Genomic DNA, 19,365 nt, shown 5'->3' with positions numbered 1-19,365 from the left:
AGACCAGATGAAGTAGAGGAGTGGGGCTCTCTTACGAACAGCTACGTGCCTGGCCTGTGGTGCTCTTACCCAGTTGCTCCCGAATGTGACTTTCTGATTCACAAGCCCAGATCATCTGCTCCTGGGACCCAGCCATTATCTGGAGTTCATCTCAAAGTTTTCTGAGCTAGCCTGGGTGACACTGCCCCCACCCCACTCCACCCCACTGCCCCAACACTACAGCTCCCAACCTGCCTGAGCGTGGGTTAGGGGTCAAATGTCAGCAGCTCTCCTAACAAAGGCAGCTGGAAGGTAGGAAGGCTCTGGGTCTGAGAGAACAGATGGGCACTCCACATCAAAGGGAAGCCTCTGCTTCTGCTTGCCTGTTGAACCTATGCCTCATCATTCACCCTGGTCCTAAGGGCTTCCGTTCTTAAGAATTACTTAATGCAATGTGGCTTCTGGTTTTCCATTCTCTGACCTGCTGCCAACCCTCAGGAGAGGCCAACTTGGCTGAAAGCTTGGTCATGTGGATGGTCTGAGCAAAATTAGGTTCCTGAGACTACTGAGACCACCACTTTGGACTGGCTGCCTATCCCAAGAAGCCTCCTCTGGTACCTCTTGGTGCCAGATGTGGGTTGCAAGCTTGCGCTGATACACTGGCATCCAGCGGTAAGGACAGGGTGGGATGGTGAAATCAGTCCATCACAACCCTCCCAGTCCTACAGAGAGGTGCTGATGAGAATCTGAGGACTCTTCCCCGTCTGCCTGAATGAAACACTAGATTCTCCAAAAAATGTTTCCACTTGACTTTAGAAAACATTTGTTCTTATGCTAGTTTAGTAGCAATTGCCAGCACTTTGAACTAGCTGCTGAAACTCACCTGTGGTATTCATCCTTGAGCACCTGCCCACACCTCAGACCTGGGAATAGTCTTAGTCTGCCTGTCTTGTTTGTTGGCTCACACATCCCCGAAGTCCTTTCTAGTAAAGAACCTCCACCTTTTCCTCATCTGCTGCCTCTGCGAGGTGGGCCCAATGAGGTACATGGGGAGAATTCCCATCAAAGATCTGGAAGTAAAGAGGCCTTGCTGTCCCAGCCCAAGCCCTATGAACCCAGACCTGCAGGGTTGCCAAGGACAATCTTCATTAAAGAGCACCGGCAGCAGTTTGAGCCACACAATAAATGCCAAAAACTCAGGTGTGGTTTCATTTGAATTCTGATTTTGAGGAGTACATGCTGGGTGCTTACAGCTCCAGTGAGGGGCAGCTATGGAGGGTGGTCCCAGAATACTACCTGTGACACAATCACTGGTCAACAGCAAGTCCCAGTCCTCTGACCCTTCAACCCACAGCTCAGTATCTTTTGGGAGGTATCCAAGCCTGGTTGACACTCCTTGGGAGTTCTAGCTGATGGGCTGGAGCCGGGGTGTGGAAACAGGAGCAAAGGATGTCTAACTGCCTCCATTCCAGAGATCAGAATGAGCATTCCCCTAGCACCTGCCTTGGGCTGGGCTCTGGATTCCCAGGTAAGGTGTCCACACTCCAGCCCAGTCCGGAGGCAGAAGTCAAGCAGATTAAAAGGCATTTATGACTGATCTTTATTGCTACAAGAAGTCTGGGGCGTAGGGACAATAGGACACTTACACAGCCTGGGGGTGGGGCACAGTGGTAAGAAAGGCTTCCTAAAATTGGCACCTGAATTGGGTAAAGAAACAAGGGGACAGCCATCAAAGGTCTGAATATGGAATGCTGTGGAGGGCATTATGAAGCCAAACAACAAAAGTCCTCATGAGCTCTGCTGCAGACTAGATTCCAAAGGCTGTGTGAACACTGCTAACAATGGCCAGTCACTGCTGGGGTCTAAACTGGCTGGGTCCTCTAGGAGGGGTTTCTGGGAACCTCTTCAGTTTCCAGGCTGCCTTCAAAGGGAAGGATAGCAAGTGAAAGCCCAGGCTTAGCTGTCGGACAGAACTGACTTCAAACTTCACACTGACCAGTCAAGCCTGTTTCCTTACCTGTAAAAGGATAAAGCCACACACCTTACAGGGTTTTACATGAAGTGATTTATATAAAAATACCAAGTCCTTTTTAAGAGCAGTAAGAACCAGATTTTAGGGGCATTTCTAGGAGAAACATTAGGAATAAGAGGGTTTTAAAATTATAATAGCTGAAGACAGGGGCACCTGGGTGGCTCAGTTCGTTGAGCATCTGACTTCAGCTCAGGTCATGATCTTGTAGTTCATGAGTTCGAGCCTCACATCAGGCTTGCTGCTTTCAGTGCATAGCCCGCTTCAGATCCTCTGTCCCCTGTTGAAGAACAAGAAGCCCGAGGCACCATGAGAATGTCCTGAAGGAAAGGGACGGAGCAGCAAGGAACTGAAAGCCGCCGGGACTGCACGTTCTCTCCAGAAGGACATCATACCGGCACCAGGCCAGGGAGAAGAATGTTTTATCTGGCACCAGACGTACTCATGACCCAGTATGGAATACACTGCAGGTGCACGGCCTGTCAAGATGCCAAATACTATGTTGTACGTGCTTGCTGTCATCAGACAAATTGCAAAAATAAGAGGCTTGAGCCAGGGGACTGGTGCTTCGGGCTCCTGGAGTCTTAGCCCCCTGCTTCGTAATTCTCTCGTCACTGCACCTTTAGGCCCCGTCTCTCTACAGCTGGCGCCCAAACAGGGACCTGAGGGAGGAAGCGTGCAGCACTGCTGAAGAAGTGCCAAGGGAACCAAAGGGAAATTTGGAGCCAGGAAGCTCATCCTTTGGGATTTCTGCAGGCAAGTATGGGGAATGCCACCTCATCTAGTTAGGACTCATATACTCAGCTCTTGCAGACTTTATTAAAGAGCTCAGTGGTAAAAGTGAAACGTTCCACATTTGAAGATTTGTCTTATTTAGTAAAGAAACATTGTTATTGGTTTATGCCCTCTGGCAAAAAAAAAATGCTTTGAATCAGAAACAATGGAATTTGGCTTTACATGCTTTGCCCCTCACTCATCAACAAGGGGAAGCCATCCCTTTCTCCATATGGTCTTTGTGTAATTTAACTTCCCTGGCTTTACAACCCTTGCAGTCAGAATTGGGAGGAGGGGGCACTGGTCCTCACAACCTTTCACTGGCTGAATGTGATCATGAACTTGTAGATAACGAGGAACCCGAGCCCCAACCTCCACCACCGGAGGAATGGAAACCTACGGAATCATGGGTTAATGGCCCAGAGATAGTCGCAGCTCCAGCCTCCGCACCCCTGCATCCCGCAATACCCCATGGTCCTGAGCCAGTCAATCCATTTAAGGAAACTAACTGTTCCACTTATTCAAAAAACCCATTTTTTGATACGTCCGCTCAGAGCATCACAGTTCCTGTTTCCCCCATGATGCAGATGCTTCAACAAGCTAAGGCTTGGGGGGGGGCACTGAATTAATGGCTAGTATGCCTGCAATTTATCCTGTCAACATTAGCCAAATTCCTCCTAATCAGCAATATCCTCAGGGAGGACAACAATTTGATCATGTTCCTTTAAGTTTTAAGGTAATTAAGGATTTGAAACAGGCTTGCATGCAGTATGTGTTAATTCCCCTTGTATGTTGGGATTGGTGTCTGGTTTAGCAAATTCAGAGCGACTCATTCCGTGGGACTGGGAGGTCCTAAGTCGCACTGTCCTAAGTGCTTCTAAATTTTTGCAATTTAGAACTTGGTGGGATAAAGACACAGATACAGGCCTGGCGTGATGCCGCTGTGAATCCTCCTGTGCCCATTACCATAGAACAACTTACCGGGCTGGACAAGGGTTTGGCCTACAGGTTCGGCTTCAGTACAATGATTGTGCTGCCTTAATGCCTGGGAGAAAAGAGCTACCCCAGGACGGGCTACACCCTCTTGTGTTCAAGTTAAAGAGTTCTAATGAGCCCTATGTAGACTTCGTCGCTCGACTAAAGGTTGTTATTACAAAAACTTTCTCAGGTGGGTTTACACGATCTCCTCTTACAGCTGCTGGCTTTTGATAATGCTAGTAAGGAATGCCAACAAGCTTTATGCCCAGTGAAGGCTCAAGGAGGTGTTAATTTAACCGATTATTTAAAGGCCTGTCAAGATATTGGCTCAAGAGATCTATAAAATGGGGTTACTGGCAGTGGCTATTCAAGGCACTGGACCTTACAAACAGTCCAAGTGTTTTCGCTGTGGCAAATTGGGACATTATACAAGGGATTGTCATAAAAAAATAAATAAATAAAAGGGATTGTCGACAGCTGAGTCGTAACAATTCCTGTGATCCACCTTGGCCACCAAAACGAAATACTAATGCTCCCCCCCAACCAAGCAATAAAGGCTATTACTACGCACATCGATGTAGATCTAAATTCCTTAAGAATGGAGCTCCCCTGCCACCTCAGTCGGTCAGGGAAACGGGATAACAGGCCCTCCCCAGGGCCCGAATGTAAACAACATGGGGAATCAGATTCCACGTTGTTATCCTGTGAGCAGTGGGACTCATCAAGCAAATCTGTCCATGACCTCCTCCATGCCACACGAGGGAGCGCTGCATTAGATATTCCTGCTCCAGATTCTCTGGACCTCAAGACTTCCATGGATATTTATATGCTTAAAACAGGATTTATGACCCTTTTCCTTCAGGGTCCGTTGGCCTTATTGGATGAAGTAGTCTTATGTCCAAGGGAGTTCATGTCCACTTAGGAATTATAGATGCTGATTTTAAGGATGAAATTTTAGTAATGGTTAGTACTTCTGTTCTTTATCGTGTCTTGGCAGGAGATCACATTGCTCAACTATTGCTGTCGCCTTACATTGCTTTGAATTCCACGCCAATAGAACGACAGGGAGGGTTTGGATCTACCGGCAAACAGGGTACTTCGGCAAACATTTCTAAAGGACACAAGGCCTGAACTGACCTTACAAATGAACAGAAAATAGTTTACTGGCCTGGTAGATTCAGGAGCTGATGTCGCCATCATTGCTTCTAAGTTCTGGCCTGAGAATTGGCCACTTTGACTTGTATCTGCAGTCTTCACGGGTGTAGGAAAAGCTACTGACTGATATCCAACAGAGCATTAAAATTTTTCTGTGTAAAGGGCCTGAAGGCCAGGCTGCTACTATCCAGCCTTATATTACTGATAGAGCCATTAATCTGTGGGGAAGAGACCTATTAAGTCAATGAAGAGCATATGTTAACATTCCTTATGTTTCTCCTGCTGCAACCAATATTATGTCCAAAAATGAGTTAAAATCCATTAGAAGGGCTTGGACGACAAGAAAATGGGTGTATGGAGCCAATTACTGCCAAAATGCAGCCTCCTTATATGGGACGGGGATATCCTGCACAGAATTCAAATTTAGTGTTAGGGCCACTGTTTCTAAACAACATTATGCCTTACCATTAAAATGGTTAACAACTGCCCCATTGTGGGTGGATCAGTGGCCCCTTCCGAAAGGGAAATTAGAGGCTTTAGAGCAATTAGTGCAAGAACAATTGGATGCAGGTCATATAGATATGTCCACCAGTCTATGGAATTCTCCTGTGTTTGTGATAAAGAAAAAATCTGGGAAATGGAGAATGTTGACTGACTTAAGGAAGGTAAACGAGTATGGGACCTTTGCAACCTGGGCTCCCATCCCCTACTATGATTCGTCAGAACTGGTCATTAATTATAGACTTGAAAGATTGTTTTTTCACAATTCTACTACAGCCAGATGATAGAGAAAAATTTGCTTTTTCTGTACCTTCATACAATTATATGGCTCCTATGCAATGCTATCAATGGAAAGTGCTTCCACAAGGTATGCTTAATAGCCCTACTATGTGTCAGAATTTTGTTAATCAGCTGCTTTCACAATTGCGTATTCAGTTCCCGCAAGCATCGATTAACCATTACATGAATGATATTCAAACGCCTACACAAGTAGAAGATCTTTATCTTTATTATTAGGCCCAAATACGGCCTAATAATAGGAGAAGAAAAGGTGCAAAACCAAGATCCCTTCCTTTATCTTGGTGTAAAAATTCACAAGGTAACCATCATTCCCCAAAAAGTACAGATTCACCGAGATAATTTGAAAACTTTAAATGATTTCCAGAAGTTACTAGGAGATATAAATTGGTTGTGACCTGCTTTGGGAATCTGACTTATACCTTATCTTTTCCAAACATTAGCCGTGATCCCAACCTTAACAGCCCTACCCAAAAAGTTGAATTAGCAGCCGTTACAGAATTGTTGCATCTTGTTCCTGCTTCCCTCAATGTTGTGACAGATTCACAATATGTATGGTTCATAGTCCTAAATATTGAAACTGCACATATTGTTTCACAAAATGAATTACATTATCTGTTTTTGCATTTACCAGAATTAATACAGACGGCATAGGCAACACCCTTTATATATCACTCATACTTGCAGTCATTCTAACCTTCCTGGCCCATCAGCCTTAGGAAATTCCACTGCTGATGACTTATTACAAGGCACTTTACAGATGACACAACAGGAGCATATGCTTCACCATATTAATGCTCGAGGACTTGCCCATAGACACACTATAACACATGCTGAGTCAAAAGACATCGTTAGTGCCTGTCCTTCTTGCAAGCCCCTCACTGTGGCTCCATATACTTCTCGAGTGAATCCTCATAGACTACAGGCAAATGAACTTTGGCAATCTGATGTTACCCATATTCCTGCTTTTGGTAAGCTCTCTTATGTACATGTTACTGTGGATACCTTCTCCGGATATATCTGGGCCACAGCATGTACAGGAAAAAAGGCTATACATTAAAAGTGATAATGGCCCTGCATACATATCTCATAAGGTAGCCCACTGCTTTGCAGCACAACAAATTACTCATCTTACTGGCATTCCCTGTAACCCTCAAGATCAAGGGATCATAGAACACACTCATCGGGTACTTAAAAACATGTTAATTAAACAAAAAGGGGGAGAAGAAGAACTTAGACTACGCCACGGGAACAATTACATTGTGCCTTATATACTTTAAATTTCTTGGACATACAAGTACCCCATACATGTCCTGCTGCTAAGGTACACTGGCACAAGCAAAAGGTCACCCCTGTTCATCAGCCAGTATATTGGAAAGATGAGAAGGGACACTGGGAAAAGGGAGAGGTTGTTGTGTGGGGCAAAGGGTATGCTTATGTCTCTATGGATCAAGGCTACCAGTGGTTACCCAGTAGCCGGTTGAAACCCAGGAATAAGCCAATCCAAGTGACCTTGATTAGACATAATCCCACCAGTCAAAGAGTTTCACAGAATGTCCATCGGGAAACTGATAATTTGTGCCTAATGCGCCATGCCCTCTCCTCAGGCGCACTAGGACCGCTCAGCCTCCTACCTGGGGACAAGTTAAGAGGTTGACACATGATGCTGAAAAATACTGATGCAGACTCGCAGCCTGCAAACTCCTGCTCACCTTTTCCTTGCGATGCTTGTGGTTATCACTACTACAGTAAACGCTGATAACTATACTTACTGGGCTTATATCCCTCATCCACCTCTCAATCAGGGCATAAATTGGTATGACTCCCCCGTGCCGGTATATACAAATGACACGGAATGGACACCTGGGCCATTTGACAGCAGAGGACTACATAGGCCAAATGAAGAAGGTCCTGTTATGGATAATTACACTATAGGGATCGAGTGTCCTCCTTATGTTTTGGTTACGGGCAACACTGCCTCAAGAGTAAGCCTCAAGTATGACTATCTATTATTAAAAATGGGACCCAACACAAACATATTTTCTTACTATCAGCCCATTCTCTGATTGACTCCAACCCTACAATTAATGACACTCCTCCAATGCTTCTATCTTATGCTACTCGCACATTGTCAGAATGACAGATGCGTGACTTGGGACGTATATAGAAGGGAAATAGGGTGAGTTCTTTTAAATGCTTCCTATGGAAGTGTCATTCATTAAAGCCCTATGGGCTCAGCTTGCCTTAAAAATGCGTTACAAAATCTACGATGGTGTGTTCATAATCAAACTATCAGCACCACTGCTAATGGCTCAATCGTTTGGCATGGTGGGGGAATTTCCGCACCCATCCTCATTTACAATGACTGTTACAGAAGCATATAGGGAAATTAACTGCTGCCCTCCACCCTTTACATACCTGGAAGGGCACATATTATAAAAACAGCTCCAGCAATATTTCTACTTTATCCTTCACGGTCAATAGCACCCAGTACATACGGGCTTATGTCCGTTTGCCATACATACTACTGAAAGGACGGATAGTTTGGAATGATTCTGAGACCCTTATAACTTGTGTTAACTGCTCATTACACACCTGTCTTAACAATTCTATACCCTTTAATATGTCATCCAAAAGCCTGTATTTACTTAGAGCGTGCACTGGCCTGTGGCTGCTGGTTCACATGTCTCAACCATGGCAATATTCTCCAGAAATGTGTCTGATGGACCATCTGCAAGCAGAAATATGTGAGACTTTCAAAACAAATCTGGACATGTTATCCAGTTCTAAGATCTTAGAAAGTATATCAGAGGGATTGGGGAAATTAAACCCTAAAGAGCGTATTAGTATTTTTAATTTCTCTACTGCTATTCTGTTTGTATTAATATGCAGCGTATTTATCCTTGCATGTGCAGTCTGGTACCGGGGACAACAAGCCTGTCAATGTACCGACGGACACCTCAGGTTTTACAATGTCCTCCTACAGTCCGTTGTATACAAACAAAAAGGGGGAGATGTTGGAGAACAAGAAGCTGGAGGCACTGTGAGAATGTCCTGAAGGAAAGGGATGGAGCAGCAGGAACTGAAAGCCGCCGGGACTGCACGTCCTCTCCAGAAGGACATCATACCGGCACCAGGCCAGGGATAAGAATGTTTTGTCTGGTGCCAGACGTACTCATGACCCAGTATGGAATACACTGCAGGTGCACGGCCTGTCAAGATGCCAAATACTATGTTGTACGTGCTTGCTGTCATCAGACAAATTGCAAAAATAAAAGAGGCTTGAGCCAGGGGACTGGTGCTTCGGGCTCCTGGAGAGTCTTAGCCCCCTGCTTCGTAATTCTCTCATCACTGCACTTTTAGATCCCGTCTCTCTACAGTGCCCCCTCCCTCTGTCCCTCCCCCACTTGCACTCTCTCAAAAATAAATAAAACATTAGGGGCGCCTGGGTGGCGCAGTCGGTTAAGCGTCCGACTTCAGCCAGGTCACGATCTCGCGGTCCGTGAGTTCGAGCCCCGCGTCAGGCTCTGGGCTGATGGCTCAGAGCCTGGAGCCTGTTTCCGATTCTGTGTCTCCCTCTCTCTCTGCCCCTCCCCCGTTCATGCTCTGTCTCTCTCTGTCCCAAAAATAAATAAACGTTGAAAAAAAAAAAAAAAATAAATAAATAAATAAATAAATAAAACATTAAAAAAATTATAACAGCTGAAGATAAAGTATCAAGACCAGAAAATGCCCAGTGCCCACCCCACAACATGCCTGTGATCCTGTTCTGAGTCATCACCTCATATGACCAAATTAGGCCTGCCCCAGAGACCGGCCACACAGTGTGTAGCCCAGTGCTTGGCACACAGTAGAGTGGTATTCAGCAGTCCCCCAGTCTCAGAAAGCAGATTTGGGGGCCCTGGGTTCCTTTCAGGGCAAGCAATCTGAAGATGCAGTGAAGACCAGTCACAAGGAGGCAGCAGTGCAGCTACCTGCCCTCTGGCCATCAAACCACAGGGTAGGGCCATGGACAACCAGTCTGCCAACCTCCAGCCTCGGAGTGGGGCTAGTGTTGGCAAGACAGACCACTTCTGAGCAGTCCAGGGTTGCTGGCAGGATTCTGTGGAAGGGTTAATGCTGTGCAGAAAACCAAGGCAGAGCAATGGAACTGAACAAGTGAGAAGAGGAGGGAGGCCACACCTAAGAGGGCGTGGCAATGTGGCACACAAAGGGCTGGACGGCCTCTGCCCTGGTTGAGTTGGTTTTCACAGGGGCAGTCCCAGGGCTTGGCTGGGAGGGGAAACACATAACCGTCAGAGAAATAAAATAGCCTTATTTTATTATGTACATATTATATGTAAACAAACCACCCAATCTGAAAACATTAGGTTCTAGCTTTTCCCAGGGCCCTAAGAAACCTCATGGAGACTGTTCCTTCCCCAGAGAGGGGAGCGTGTATGTGCGTGTGTGTGTGCGTGTGTGACCTTTTGATTCCATGGGGTTTGGCCAGCCTCATCTAGCCACATGCCCCTTCTTGCCTTAAACCCTGACTTCCAGTTTCTTTGGTCCAGGAGGAGGCCTCAGCCTGGGGCAGGCATAAGCCACTCACTCAACTTCCATCTTATTCTTCTGCAAAGAATCAATGAAGGCTTGCCACTCCACTGGGTAAAAACGCTTATAGACGTTGATCTTATTCCGAATCTGTTTCGGGGTATCTTGATAGTAATTCTTCTCATCCCGAGCCATAGCCTAAGAAAGGAGAAGGGCCACTTGAGGAGGGCTGGACAGGCACAGTTCAACCCCTAGTTCTGCCTGAGTTGGGCAAGCCACCTCATATCCCCGAGGTTCAGGTTCCTCACCTCAAAAACCATGGTATATGTGGGGAAATGGGTGCAAATGCCCTCAGGGACCAGGCAGGAGCTAGGGCCAGAGGAATAGCTAATGCTCCATCCACAGCCATTGATCCCACTTGGGCACCAGAGTCCAATGCAGCCAGATTTTTCCATTTTTTTTTTTTTTAATTTTTTTTTTTTCAACGTTTATTTATTTTTGGGACAGAGAGAGACAGAGCATGAACGGGGGAGGGGCAGAGAGAGAGGGAGACACAGAATCGGAAACAGGCTCCAGGCTCTGAGCCATCAGCCCAGAGCCAGACGCGGGGCTCGAACTCACGGACCGCGAGATCGTGACCTGGCTGAAGTCGGACGCTTAACCGACTGCGCCACCCAGGCGCCCCTGGATTTTTCAATTTTTTTTTTTTTTTTAATTTTTTTTTTCAACGTTTATTTATTTTTTTGGGGACAGAGAGAGACAGAGCATGAACGGGGGAGGGGCAGAGAGAGAGGGAGACACAGAATCGGAAACAGGCTCCAGGCTCTGAGCCATCAGCCCAGAGCCAGACGCGGGGCTCGAACTCACGGACCGCGAGATCGTGACCTGGCTGAAATCGGACGCTTAACCGACTGCGCCACCCAGGCGCCCCTGGATTTTTCAATTTTTAAGAGAAGTCAAAAACGTGAATTTTTATTTGAAACCTCCCATAATTAAAATAGCAACTAGTTCAAGTTCTTAAAAATACCATGCAAACAAAACAGCATATCTGTGAGTGGGATATGAATCACAGGCCAGTCAGTCTATCCCAGCTATAAGCATCTGTCAATGAGATCAATTTCCTAAAGTCTCTCTTTCCTTTCTTTGTTTCAACTCAGTCTCAGGCAAGAGTCAAGAAGATCAGACCCCAAACTGTCCAGGGTACCTTCCCAACAGACTCAAGTGGTTCTTCCCGTGGGACCCAAACCACTCACCTTATAGTCCTCGCCATGATTCTCCACCATGTAATGTACATAGTCAATGAGGTCTCGGGACAGCGTATTTCCTTTCTTTTCTGGGAGGCTGGCTTCTGCCTCCAGGTCTGGGGTGAGAGAAACCAAGAAACAGGAAAAGAGGTTTTGCCTCCTGTACTTTTTGGTTGCCCAGTCACTCTTTCACCTAATCCCAAACCATGGCCATCAGATGGGCTTTGCCTCTTCATCCCCAATTCGGTACTCCTCAGCCCCTTGGATCTCAGGCTGTGCCTATGACACAACCATCTATCAGTTTTACAACTACCTAAAAGGCAAGTCTTATCTCTTTGGGTCTAAGCTTGGTAAGAGACAGGTACCAAACTAATAATCTCTACTTAGTACCAGGTCCTGGGGACAGAAATGAAGATACATTGCCTACCAGAGGTTGGGACTCCCTTCCATCTCTAAAATTTCCTGAGAATTTCTTTTCTTTAAGTGTTACAACAATAATGTGAAATGGAAAGGTGTGAATGAGAACTAACGCCGCAGGAACCAGGGCCTGAGGCTGGGTCTCACTGGAACCTCACTGCTCTATGTAAGGTAAAAAGCCAAGCTGTGGAGGCAATTGTGGCTTCACTTTTAAAACAGCTAAGCAAGGGGGCCTGGGTGGCTCTGTCGGTTAGGCATCCGACTTGGGCTCAAGTCATGGCCTCATGGTTCATGAGTTCAAGCCTGGCATTGGGCTTGCTGCTGTCAGCACAGAACCCACTTCAGATCCTCTGTCCCCCATTCTCTCAGTCCCTCCCCTGCTGATTCCCTCTCCTTTCTTTCAAAATAAATTTAAAAACTTAAAAAAAAATAAAATAAAATCGTTAGGCAAACACTCCCCATTTCTCAATGTGAAAAATAGCTCACAGAAAGAAGGTGGTCAAATGTTATCCAAGGGTTAAATGCTAAATTGCTTATGGTCAAGAATATCTTTGACTTGGTTGCCAGGGGCAAGGTCGGGGTGAGGAGACAGGAACAAGGGGATTAGTTATTTAATGGGTAGAGTTTCAGTTTTGAAGATGAAAAAGTTCTGGAGATCTGCTACATGACAACATAAACATACTTAACATTACTGAGCTATACAATGAAAAATGATTAAGATAGTAAACTTTATGTAGTATGTTTTTTACCATAATTTAAAAAAATTTTTTAGAGAATGAGAAGTAAAACTTTTTAAGATTAACTCTGACTACAGTAAGTACACCTGGTTTTATTTATGCAATCCTGTGTACTAATTCTTATGAGAATCACCGATGAACTAATAATAGGAACTCAAGAATTCTCTATGTAATGTCTGGCCATTTAAAACCCTTTTACCTTAAAGGTGCCTTGTTAGCACAGTAGGTAGCGCATCAGTCTCATAAAACCCTTTTACCTTCAGGAGAACTGTTAAAAATCTTGGACAGGTAAGAAGAAGGATGGGTGGAGAATTTCAGAGTATATCTGCTTCCCTGCAGATTTTACTCTGCTCTATTTTAATATTCAGCCTCTATAGCCTTAATATACATGAAATTGACTTGTCAATGAAAAGATTAAATGAGATGGTGGAATCTCTATAAAAATCTGTTTGTCCTTAAATTCATGACAAGCTGAACCTGTGCCTGAGACTTAATGGTTTCTTTTCTATTCTCTTAAGGCACCTGGCTACATCCTCCCTGAACATCTCTGACCTCACTTCACACACTGGAGCTTAGTAAGTAGACTGAAAATGTCCCAGTTAGAGACGCAGTATTAACTTTGTAAACCCTGGACCAGTTCCCTTCTTCCCTCTGAATCTCAGTTTCTCCATCTGTAAAATGAAGACATCTGAGGCCCTTTTTAGCCCTGATAGTGACCTAGAGGAATGTGACCAGCACTCACCATTTAGCACATAGGGTTTTCGCACAAGCTCCTTAGGCCTTTCCTCTACATCGATGTCCATGGCCTTCACCTGATGAGAACAGAAGTTGTGAGACCAGTATACAAAGGAAGGATCCCAGATGAGGGAAAATTCTAGAGGTTTCTGCCCTCCTCACACAACTGCACTACCCATAAAAATCCCTACACAAGTTCAGGCAGGAAGAAATGACAGAGAGAACCATTGCCCCAGAGGCTTTATGGTTCCCAAAGGGATTCAAGCAAGCAATTAATCTTTCTGTGCCTACCTATAAAATCAGCATAATATCCTTTGCCTACCTCACCTCATCTGTGCTAATCAAGTGAAACAATGCATATGAAAGCTCTTCATAATTTACACTGAGGAGCAGATGACTTCTTTTCTATGAAGAGGAGCAACCTGACAGTGCTTAGCAACAGCCTCACATTTGATCAAGAAACAGTAGTGCCATTTTACTCTGGCATGAAGGAATAAAAAGAAACCAGTCTGAAAGCAATGGGACAAAGAACCATAAAATACCTCAGAATAAACCTAACTAAAGATGTAAAAGACCTATATGCTAAAAACTAAAGAAAGCTTATGAAGGAAATTGAAGAAGACACAAAGAAATGGAAAAACATTCCATGCTCATGGATTGGAGGAATAAATATTGTTAAAATGTCAATACTACCCAAAGCAATCTACACATTCAATGCAGTCCCAATGAAAATTGCACTGGCATTCTTCTCAAAGCTAGAACAAACAATCCTAAAATTTGTATGGAACCACAAAAGACCCCATACAGCCCAAGTAATATTGAAGAAAAACCAAAGCAGGAGGCATCATAATCCCAGACTTTAGCCTCTACTACAAAGCTGTAATCAAGACAGTATGGTATTGGCACAAAAATAGACACATAGACCAATGGAATAGAATAGAGAACCCAGAATGGACCCACAAATGTATGGCCAACTAATGTTTGACAAAGCAGGAAAGAGCATCCAGTGGAAAAAAGACAGTCTCTTTAGCAAATGTTGCTGGGAGAACTGGACAGCAACATGCAGAAGAATGAAACTAGACCACCTTCTTTACACCATACACAAAAATAAACTCAAAATAGACCTAAATGTGAGACAGGAAACCATCAAAACCCTGGAGGAGAAAGCAGGCCAACAACCTCTTTGACCTCAGCCGCAGCAATTTCTTACTCGACACATTTCCAAAGGCAAGGGAATTAAAAGCAAAAATGAACTATTGGGACCTCATAAGGATAAAGCGCCTCTACACTGCAAAGGAAACAAGCAACATAACTAAAAGACAACCGATAGAATGGGGGAAAGATATTTGCAAATGACATTGGACAAAGGGCTAGTATCTATGAAGAACTTACCAAACTCAACACCCAAAAACCAAATAATCCAGTGAAGAAATGGGCAGAAGACATGAATAGACACTTTTCCAAAGAAGACATCCAGATGGTCAACAGACACATGAAAAGATGCTCAACGTCACTCAGCATCAGGGAAATACAAATCAAAGCCACACTGAGATACCACCTCACACCGGTCAGAGTGGCTAAAATGAACAAATCGGGAAACTACAGATGCTGGTGAGGATGTGGGAAAACGGGAACCCTCTTGCACTGTTGGTGGGAATGCAAACTGGTGCAGCCGCTCTGGAAACAGTGTGGAGGTTCCTCAAAAAATTAAAAATAGAGCTAACCTATGACCCAGCAATAGCACTGCTAGGAATTTACCCAAGGGACACAGGAGTGCTGATGCATAGGGGCACATGTACCCCAATGTTTATAGCAGCACTTTCAACAATAGCCAAATTATGGAAAGAGCCTAAATGTTCATCAACTGATGAATGGATAAAGAAGATGTGGTTTATATATTCAATGGAATACTAGTTGGCAATGAGAAAGAATGAAATTGTGCCATTTGCAGCAATGTGGATGGAACTGGAAGGTATTATGCTGAGTGAAATAAGTCAGTCAGAGAAGGACAGATATCTTATGTTTTCATGCATATGTGGATCTTGAGAAATTGAACAGAAGACCATGGGAGAAGGGAAGGGGAAAAAAGTAGACACCAACAGAGGAAGGGAGACTAGCCACAAGAGACTATTAAATACAGAGAACAAACTAAGGGGATGGGGAGGTGGGGGATAGGGAAAATGGGTGATGGGCATTGAAGAGGGCACCTGTTGGGATGAGCAATGGGTGTTGTATTTGACCCAATTTGACAATTATATTCACACAAAATTTTTATATTCATAAAAAAATTTAAATTCATAAAAATTTATATTCATAAAAAAATAAAAATAAAAGCAATGGGACAGATCCAATCAGCAAGCCCATTCATTAGGTTAACTATTGAGCACTAGTCACATCCTAAGAACCACTGGGGGTTTAATAGTGAACAAAACACAAAGTTGTCTCCAAGGAGATTATGCTGGGGTAAAGAGGCACAGACAATAAACAAATATATAAAATATCAAGTGTTTACAAGTGCTATGAATTAAAGCAGGGAAGAAACTACTGGGTAAAAAAGTGTGCCATTTTTGAAAGGGTGGTCCAGAAAAAGACCTATTTGGGAGAAACTAATAAGGGAGCCTCAGACCAGGATGACTAGGGAAGGTGTAAGGAAGAAGTAAAGATCCCAAAATCTGGGGGAGCCCTTACTAGGAAAGTTAAGGCAGAAAAAGATAAATTCTGGAAAACACCCCTGAGATGACGAGGGACCCAAACAGGTTAATTTCGGAGGGAAAAAATGAATGGAGAAGAAAAGGGGGAAGCTCCAACCCTGGTCCAACGTGTGCTGAGGAGTCTGAGCGTAGCGGTAAAGAGACGTTCATCCACAGTCAGTGCAGGCTGCCCGAGTTGGCTGTGGGAAGGTCGCAAACCCAGAAAAGCGTGAACGTGGGAATAGACAAGATGAAGTTCTGAGGGGTCAAGGGCCGGGACTCTGCCATGTGAGTACCTTTCTCTTACGAAGGGGCACAGCCTTGTTGGGGTCCATAGCCAAACCCATCTCGGCCAGGTTCTGCCGCACGGATTTAGCGTGGTCCCAGGCATGTCGGATGTGGGAGCTACGGGCAAAGAAAGAGATCACGGAACCGTCATCTCGCAGGCCGTCTCACCAGAGGTCCCCCGCCTCCTAAACCCCGGGCCCCTCACCACTCGATCCGCGGCGCTGCTTTCCGTCGAGCATTTCGGTTCAGACGCTTCCGGTTAACATTGTAACCGAACTTCTGTCTCCTGGTCTTCCCCTTGGCCTTGGGCATTGCAGTGACCACGGCACCGGCAACTACAACTGGGCTCCTCTCACTCGCAGCACCTCGTGCAGCAGACTATTTCCGGCATATGCGCGCCAGGGCTGTGTAGGCCTTTTGGGAAACGTAGTTCTTCCCTTAGCGATATCGTGCAGTTTACCACGACTCCCAGAATGCAATGAGCGGTTAGCGCCTGCGTACAATGCTCAGCAAAGTCCTTTCCCCCGCCCTTTTCATGACCTCATCAGGAGGCGGGGTTTAGCGTCCCTATTTTCTCCTACAGCTGTCGCGGGGACATGGCGGTTCCTGGCCCTGTGACTCCGGAGGCACCCTTTGAGCCATCACAGCCCCCGGTCATTGAGGGCTTTAGTCCCAGTGTCTACAGCACTCCAGAAAGCTTCAAGGAAAAATTCCTTCGCAAGACCCGCGAGAACCCGATGGTACCCATAGGTAAGCAGGTGTTGTAGGAACTGTAGACCGAGAGGATAGTGATGTCTGAGGGAATGAATTAGGGGAGGACCAGGAAAGCCAAGGGGGACCTGAGTGAGAGTGGACCAGAGTTGTGGCCAAGTGGCCGGGCGGTGAGGGGTGAATCTGATTGGAGCTGGGCGGGATTGGCGCTGAGGTGGGGCGAGCCCTATAACTAGGAGGACCCTACCTCGACCAAATCCTCCCACTCGGCTCCACCCGCCTTCCCTCGGTCTCTCTTTTGAGCTCTCCACCCTCTGGTAGGGGATCCAAAGCGGGGAGAGGCCTACGGGGTCGAAACCTGCCACTCCGTACTTGCTTTGTCCCTTCCTCAGGCTGCCTGGGCACGGCGGCCGCCCTAACCTACGGCCTCTACTGCTTCCACCGGGGTCAGAGCCACCGCTCTCAGCTCATGATGCGCACCCGGATCGCTGCCCAGGGCTTCACGGTCGCAGCCATCTTGCTGGGTCTGGCTGCATCTGCTATGAGGTCTCGATCCTGAGCCTGAGACTTGGCCTTGAAAGTTCCGCAGAGATCATTCCCAGCCCCAGGAACAACCACCTGTCCTGTCACCTGACTTATTCCCTCATCTTCCCTGACAAGTCGGAGGCAGTGGCCAATTGTGTGACCGACACATGTTTTTTCAGGAATCTCAGATTCGGTTCAGTTTGGGTGTTGCATACTTCTATTTGTGCCTCACTTTCTCCACCTCCTACTTAATAAATTGATCCACTTGTAGTTTGGTGAATTCATTCCTTCTAACCCTCCAAAGTTTTTGGTCTTTGGTTTTAGGACAAAATTGTCTAAGGACTCCAAGGGCCCTTAGAAATCTTAATAGTTTAATCGTTCCTGAACTTTCCTGGTAACGATCACCTGAGGAACTTGCTAAAAGTAGAGATTCCTTAGAGTGATGTTATTTGAAAAAAACTGATCTTTCTGTCAATTTTCAAACTTACAACAGAAAACCTTCCTTCAGACTAGGCCAACAGCTGTGGCCCTGTCCAAGGCAGAGGGCTCTGCTCTCCACTTTACTCCCCACCCCACTCTCACCTGAGAGCACCTAGGGCTCCACTGATCTATACCATCCCGGCTTGATTCTTGATGCATCTTACAGAAAAGGAAACTGAGGCTCAGAGAAGTAGCCTGGTAGAGTGGTAAGAACATAGTCACAAAGCTTGTCACTGGTTTGTGTACCTACTGTTTCAGGGTTAAGGAAGAAAGTAGGCTGGGGACCTGAGCAAACTCTAGAAGAGAGGCAACCTATGAGTTTTGCATTCATGTAAAATCTCACACAAGTATTCCTGGACTGTGGTCAGATCCAACCTGTTGATTTGGACCCAAGTTCCTAACATGTATGACTTCAATTTCATCACCATCTGCAAGCTACCGGAAGGGAAAAGAGGGAGTATAGAAGACATACCCGTTTTTTGAGCCCCATAACACAATCTAAATTGCAAAATGGAGGAGTGTATGACTAGGGCCTACTAAGTTTCTTGTTCCCATCATGGTCTCTCAGTTGTAAGGCAGAGATTATAAATTTAAAGCTATATGTTGTGGTGACCCTTGCCTCAAGATTCAAGGAATCAATGTGGAGTAGTGAGGACTATGGCACTTTTAAAGATGAAGGCCACTATTTTTAGTGGTTGGTGGTATTGTGTTCCCCTAAAAAAGATATGTTGAAGCCCTAACCCAGTATCTCAGAATGTGATCTTATTTGGAAATAGGGTCTTTACTGATAATTAAGTTGAACTGAGGTCATTGCAGTAGGCCTTAATCCATTCTGATTGACATTGTTATGAAAGGAGAAATTTGGACAGAAAGACAATGCATAGATGATACGAAGATGAACTCAGGGCTGTAGTGATGCACCTACAAGTCAAAGAATACCTGAGGCTGCCAGAAGCTGGGAGAGAAGCCTGCACAGATCCTTCCCTAGTGCCTTCCGATGGACCATGGCCCTGCTGACACCTTGATTTTGGACTTTGGACATCCAGAATGGTGAGACAATAAATGTGTGTTCTAAGCCAGACACTGCAGTACTTTGTAATGGCAACTCTAGGAAACTAATACAGTTGGTAGTTACTCAAATCTTTTTAAACATTGTGCAGGTCACAATGGCTTAAGCATAGCTTGTTTGCAACCTCTGCTGAAGAGGAAGAATGTATGGTCACTGATTATTTATCCCAGATCTACAGAGGGGCACAGCTGAAGGAGAGAGAGCAGTGAGCCTTCCCCATCTA

At 45.4% G+C, this 19,365-nt stretch overlaps 2 protein-coding genes across 2 annotated transcripts; one reads left to right on the top strand and one right to left on the bottom strand.

The window, feature by feature from the left end:
* Positions 1-10,017: 10,017 nt before the first annotated feature.
* Positions 10,018-16,910, bottom strand: NOP16 (NOP16 nucleolar protein). Its single transcript, XM_045500950.1, has 5 exons — positions 16,563-16,910; positions 16,366-16,474; positions 13,387-13,456; positions 11,500-11,606; positions 10,018-10,444 (listed from the first exon to the last, which is right to left on the bottom strand). The coding sequence occupies exons 1-5, from the start codon at positions 16,667-16,669 to the stop codon at positions 10,301-10,303; spliced, it is 537 nt and encodes a 178-aa protein (XP_045356906.1). The 5' UTR covers positions 16,670-16,910; the 3' UTR covers positions 10,018-10,300.
* A 43-nt stretch (positions 16,911-16,953) lies between these two features.
* On the top strand, positions 16,954-17,863 carry HIGD2A (HIG1 hypoxia inducible domain family member 2A). The gene is made up of 2 exons (XM_045500951.1): positions 16,954-17,107; positions 17,461-17,863. The coding sequence occupies exons 1-2, from the start codon at positions 16,954-16,956 to the stop codon at positions 17,625-17,627; spliced, it is 321 nt and encodes a 106-aa protein (XP_045356907.1). The 3' UTR covers positions 17,628-17,863.
* Positions 17,864-19,365: the final 1,502 nt, after the last annotated feature.

The sequence above is a fragment of the Leopardus geoffroyi genome, chromosome A1 (genome assembly GCF_018350155.1).
Source record: "Leopardus geoffroyi isolate Oge1 chromosome A1, O.geoffroyi_Oge1_pat1.0, whole genome shotgun sequence".
Classification (NCBI taxonomy): Eukaryota; Metazoa; Chordata; class Mammalia; order Carnivora; family Felidae; genus Leopardus; species Leopardus geoffroyi.
The sequence above is the reverse complement of the archived record's forward strand: the minus strand, read 5'-3'. Positions and strand labels throughout refer to the sequence as shown.

Bases quoted from the DNA above. Each gene is read 5' to 3' on its own strand.
- NOP16 (XM_045500950.1), bottom strand. From the start codon at position 16,669: ATGCCCAAGGCCAAGGGGAAGACCAGGAGACAGAAGTTCGGTTACAAT. The intron at 13,457-16,365 runs GTACTCACATGG...TGTTCTCATCAG, and splicing joins TGCCCCTTCGTAAGAGAAAG to GTGAAGGCCATGGACATCGA. The intron at 10,445-11,499 runs GTGAGTGGTTTG...CTCCTTTCTTAG, and splicing joins ATCATGGCGAGGACTATAAG to GCTATGGCTCGGGATGAGAA.
- HIGD2A (XM_045500951.1), top strand. From the start codon at position 16,954: ATGGCGGTTCCTGGCCCTGTGACTCCGGAGGCACCCTTTGAGCCATCA. The intron at 17,108-17,460 runs GTAAGCAGGTGT...TCCCTTCCTCAG, and splicing joins GAACCCGATGGTACCCATAG to GCTGCCTGGGCACGGCGGCC.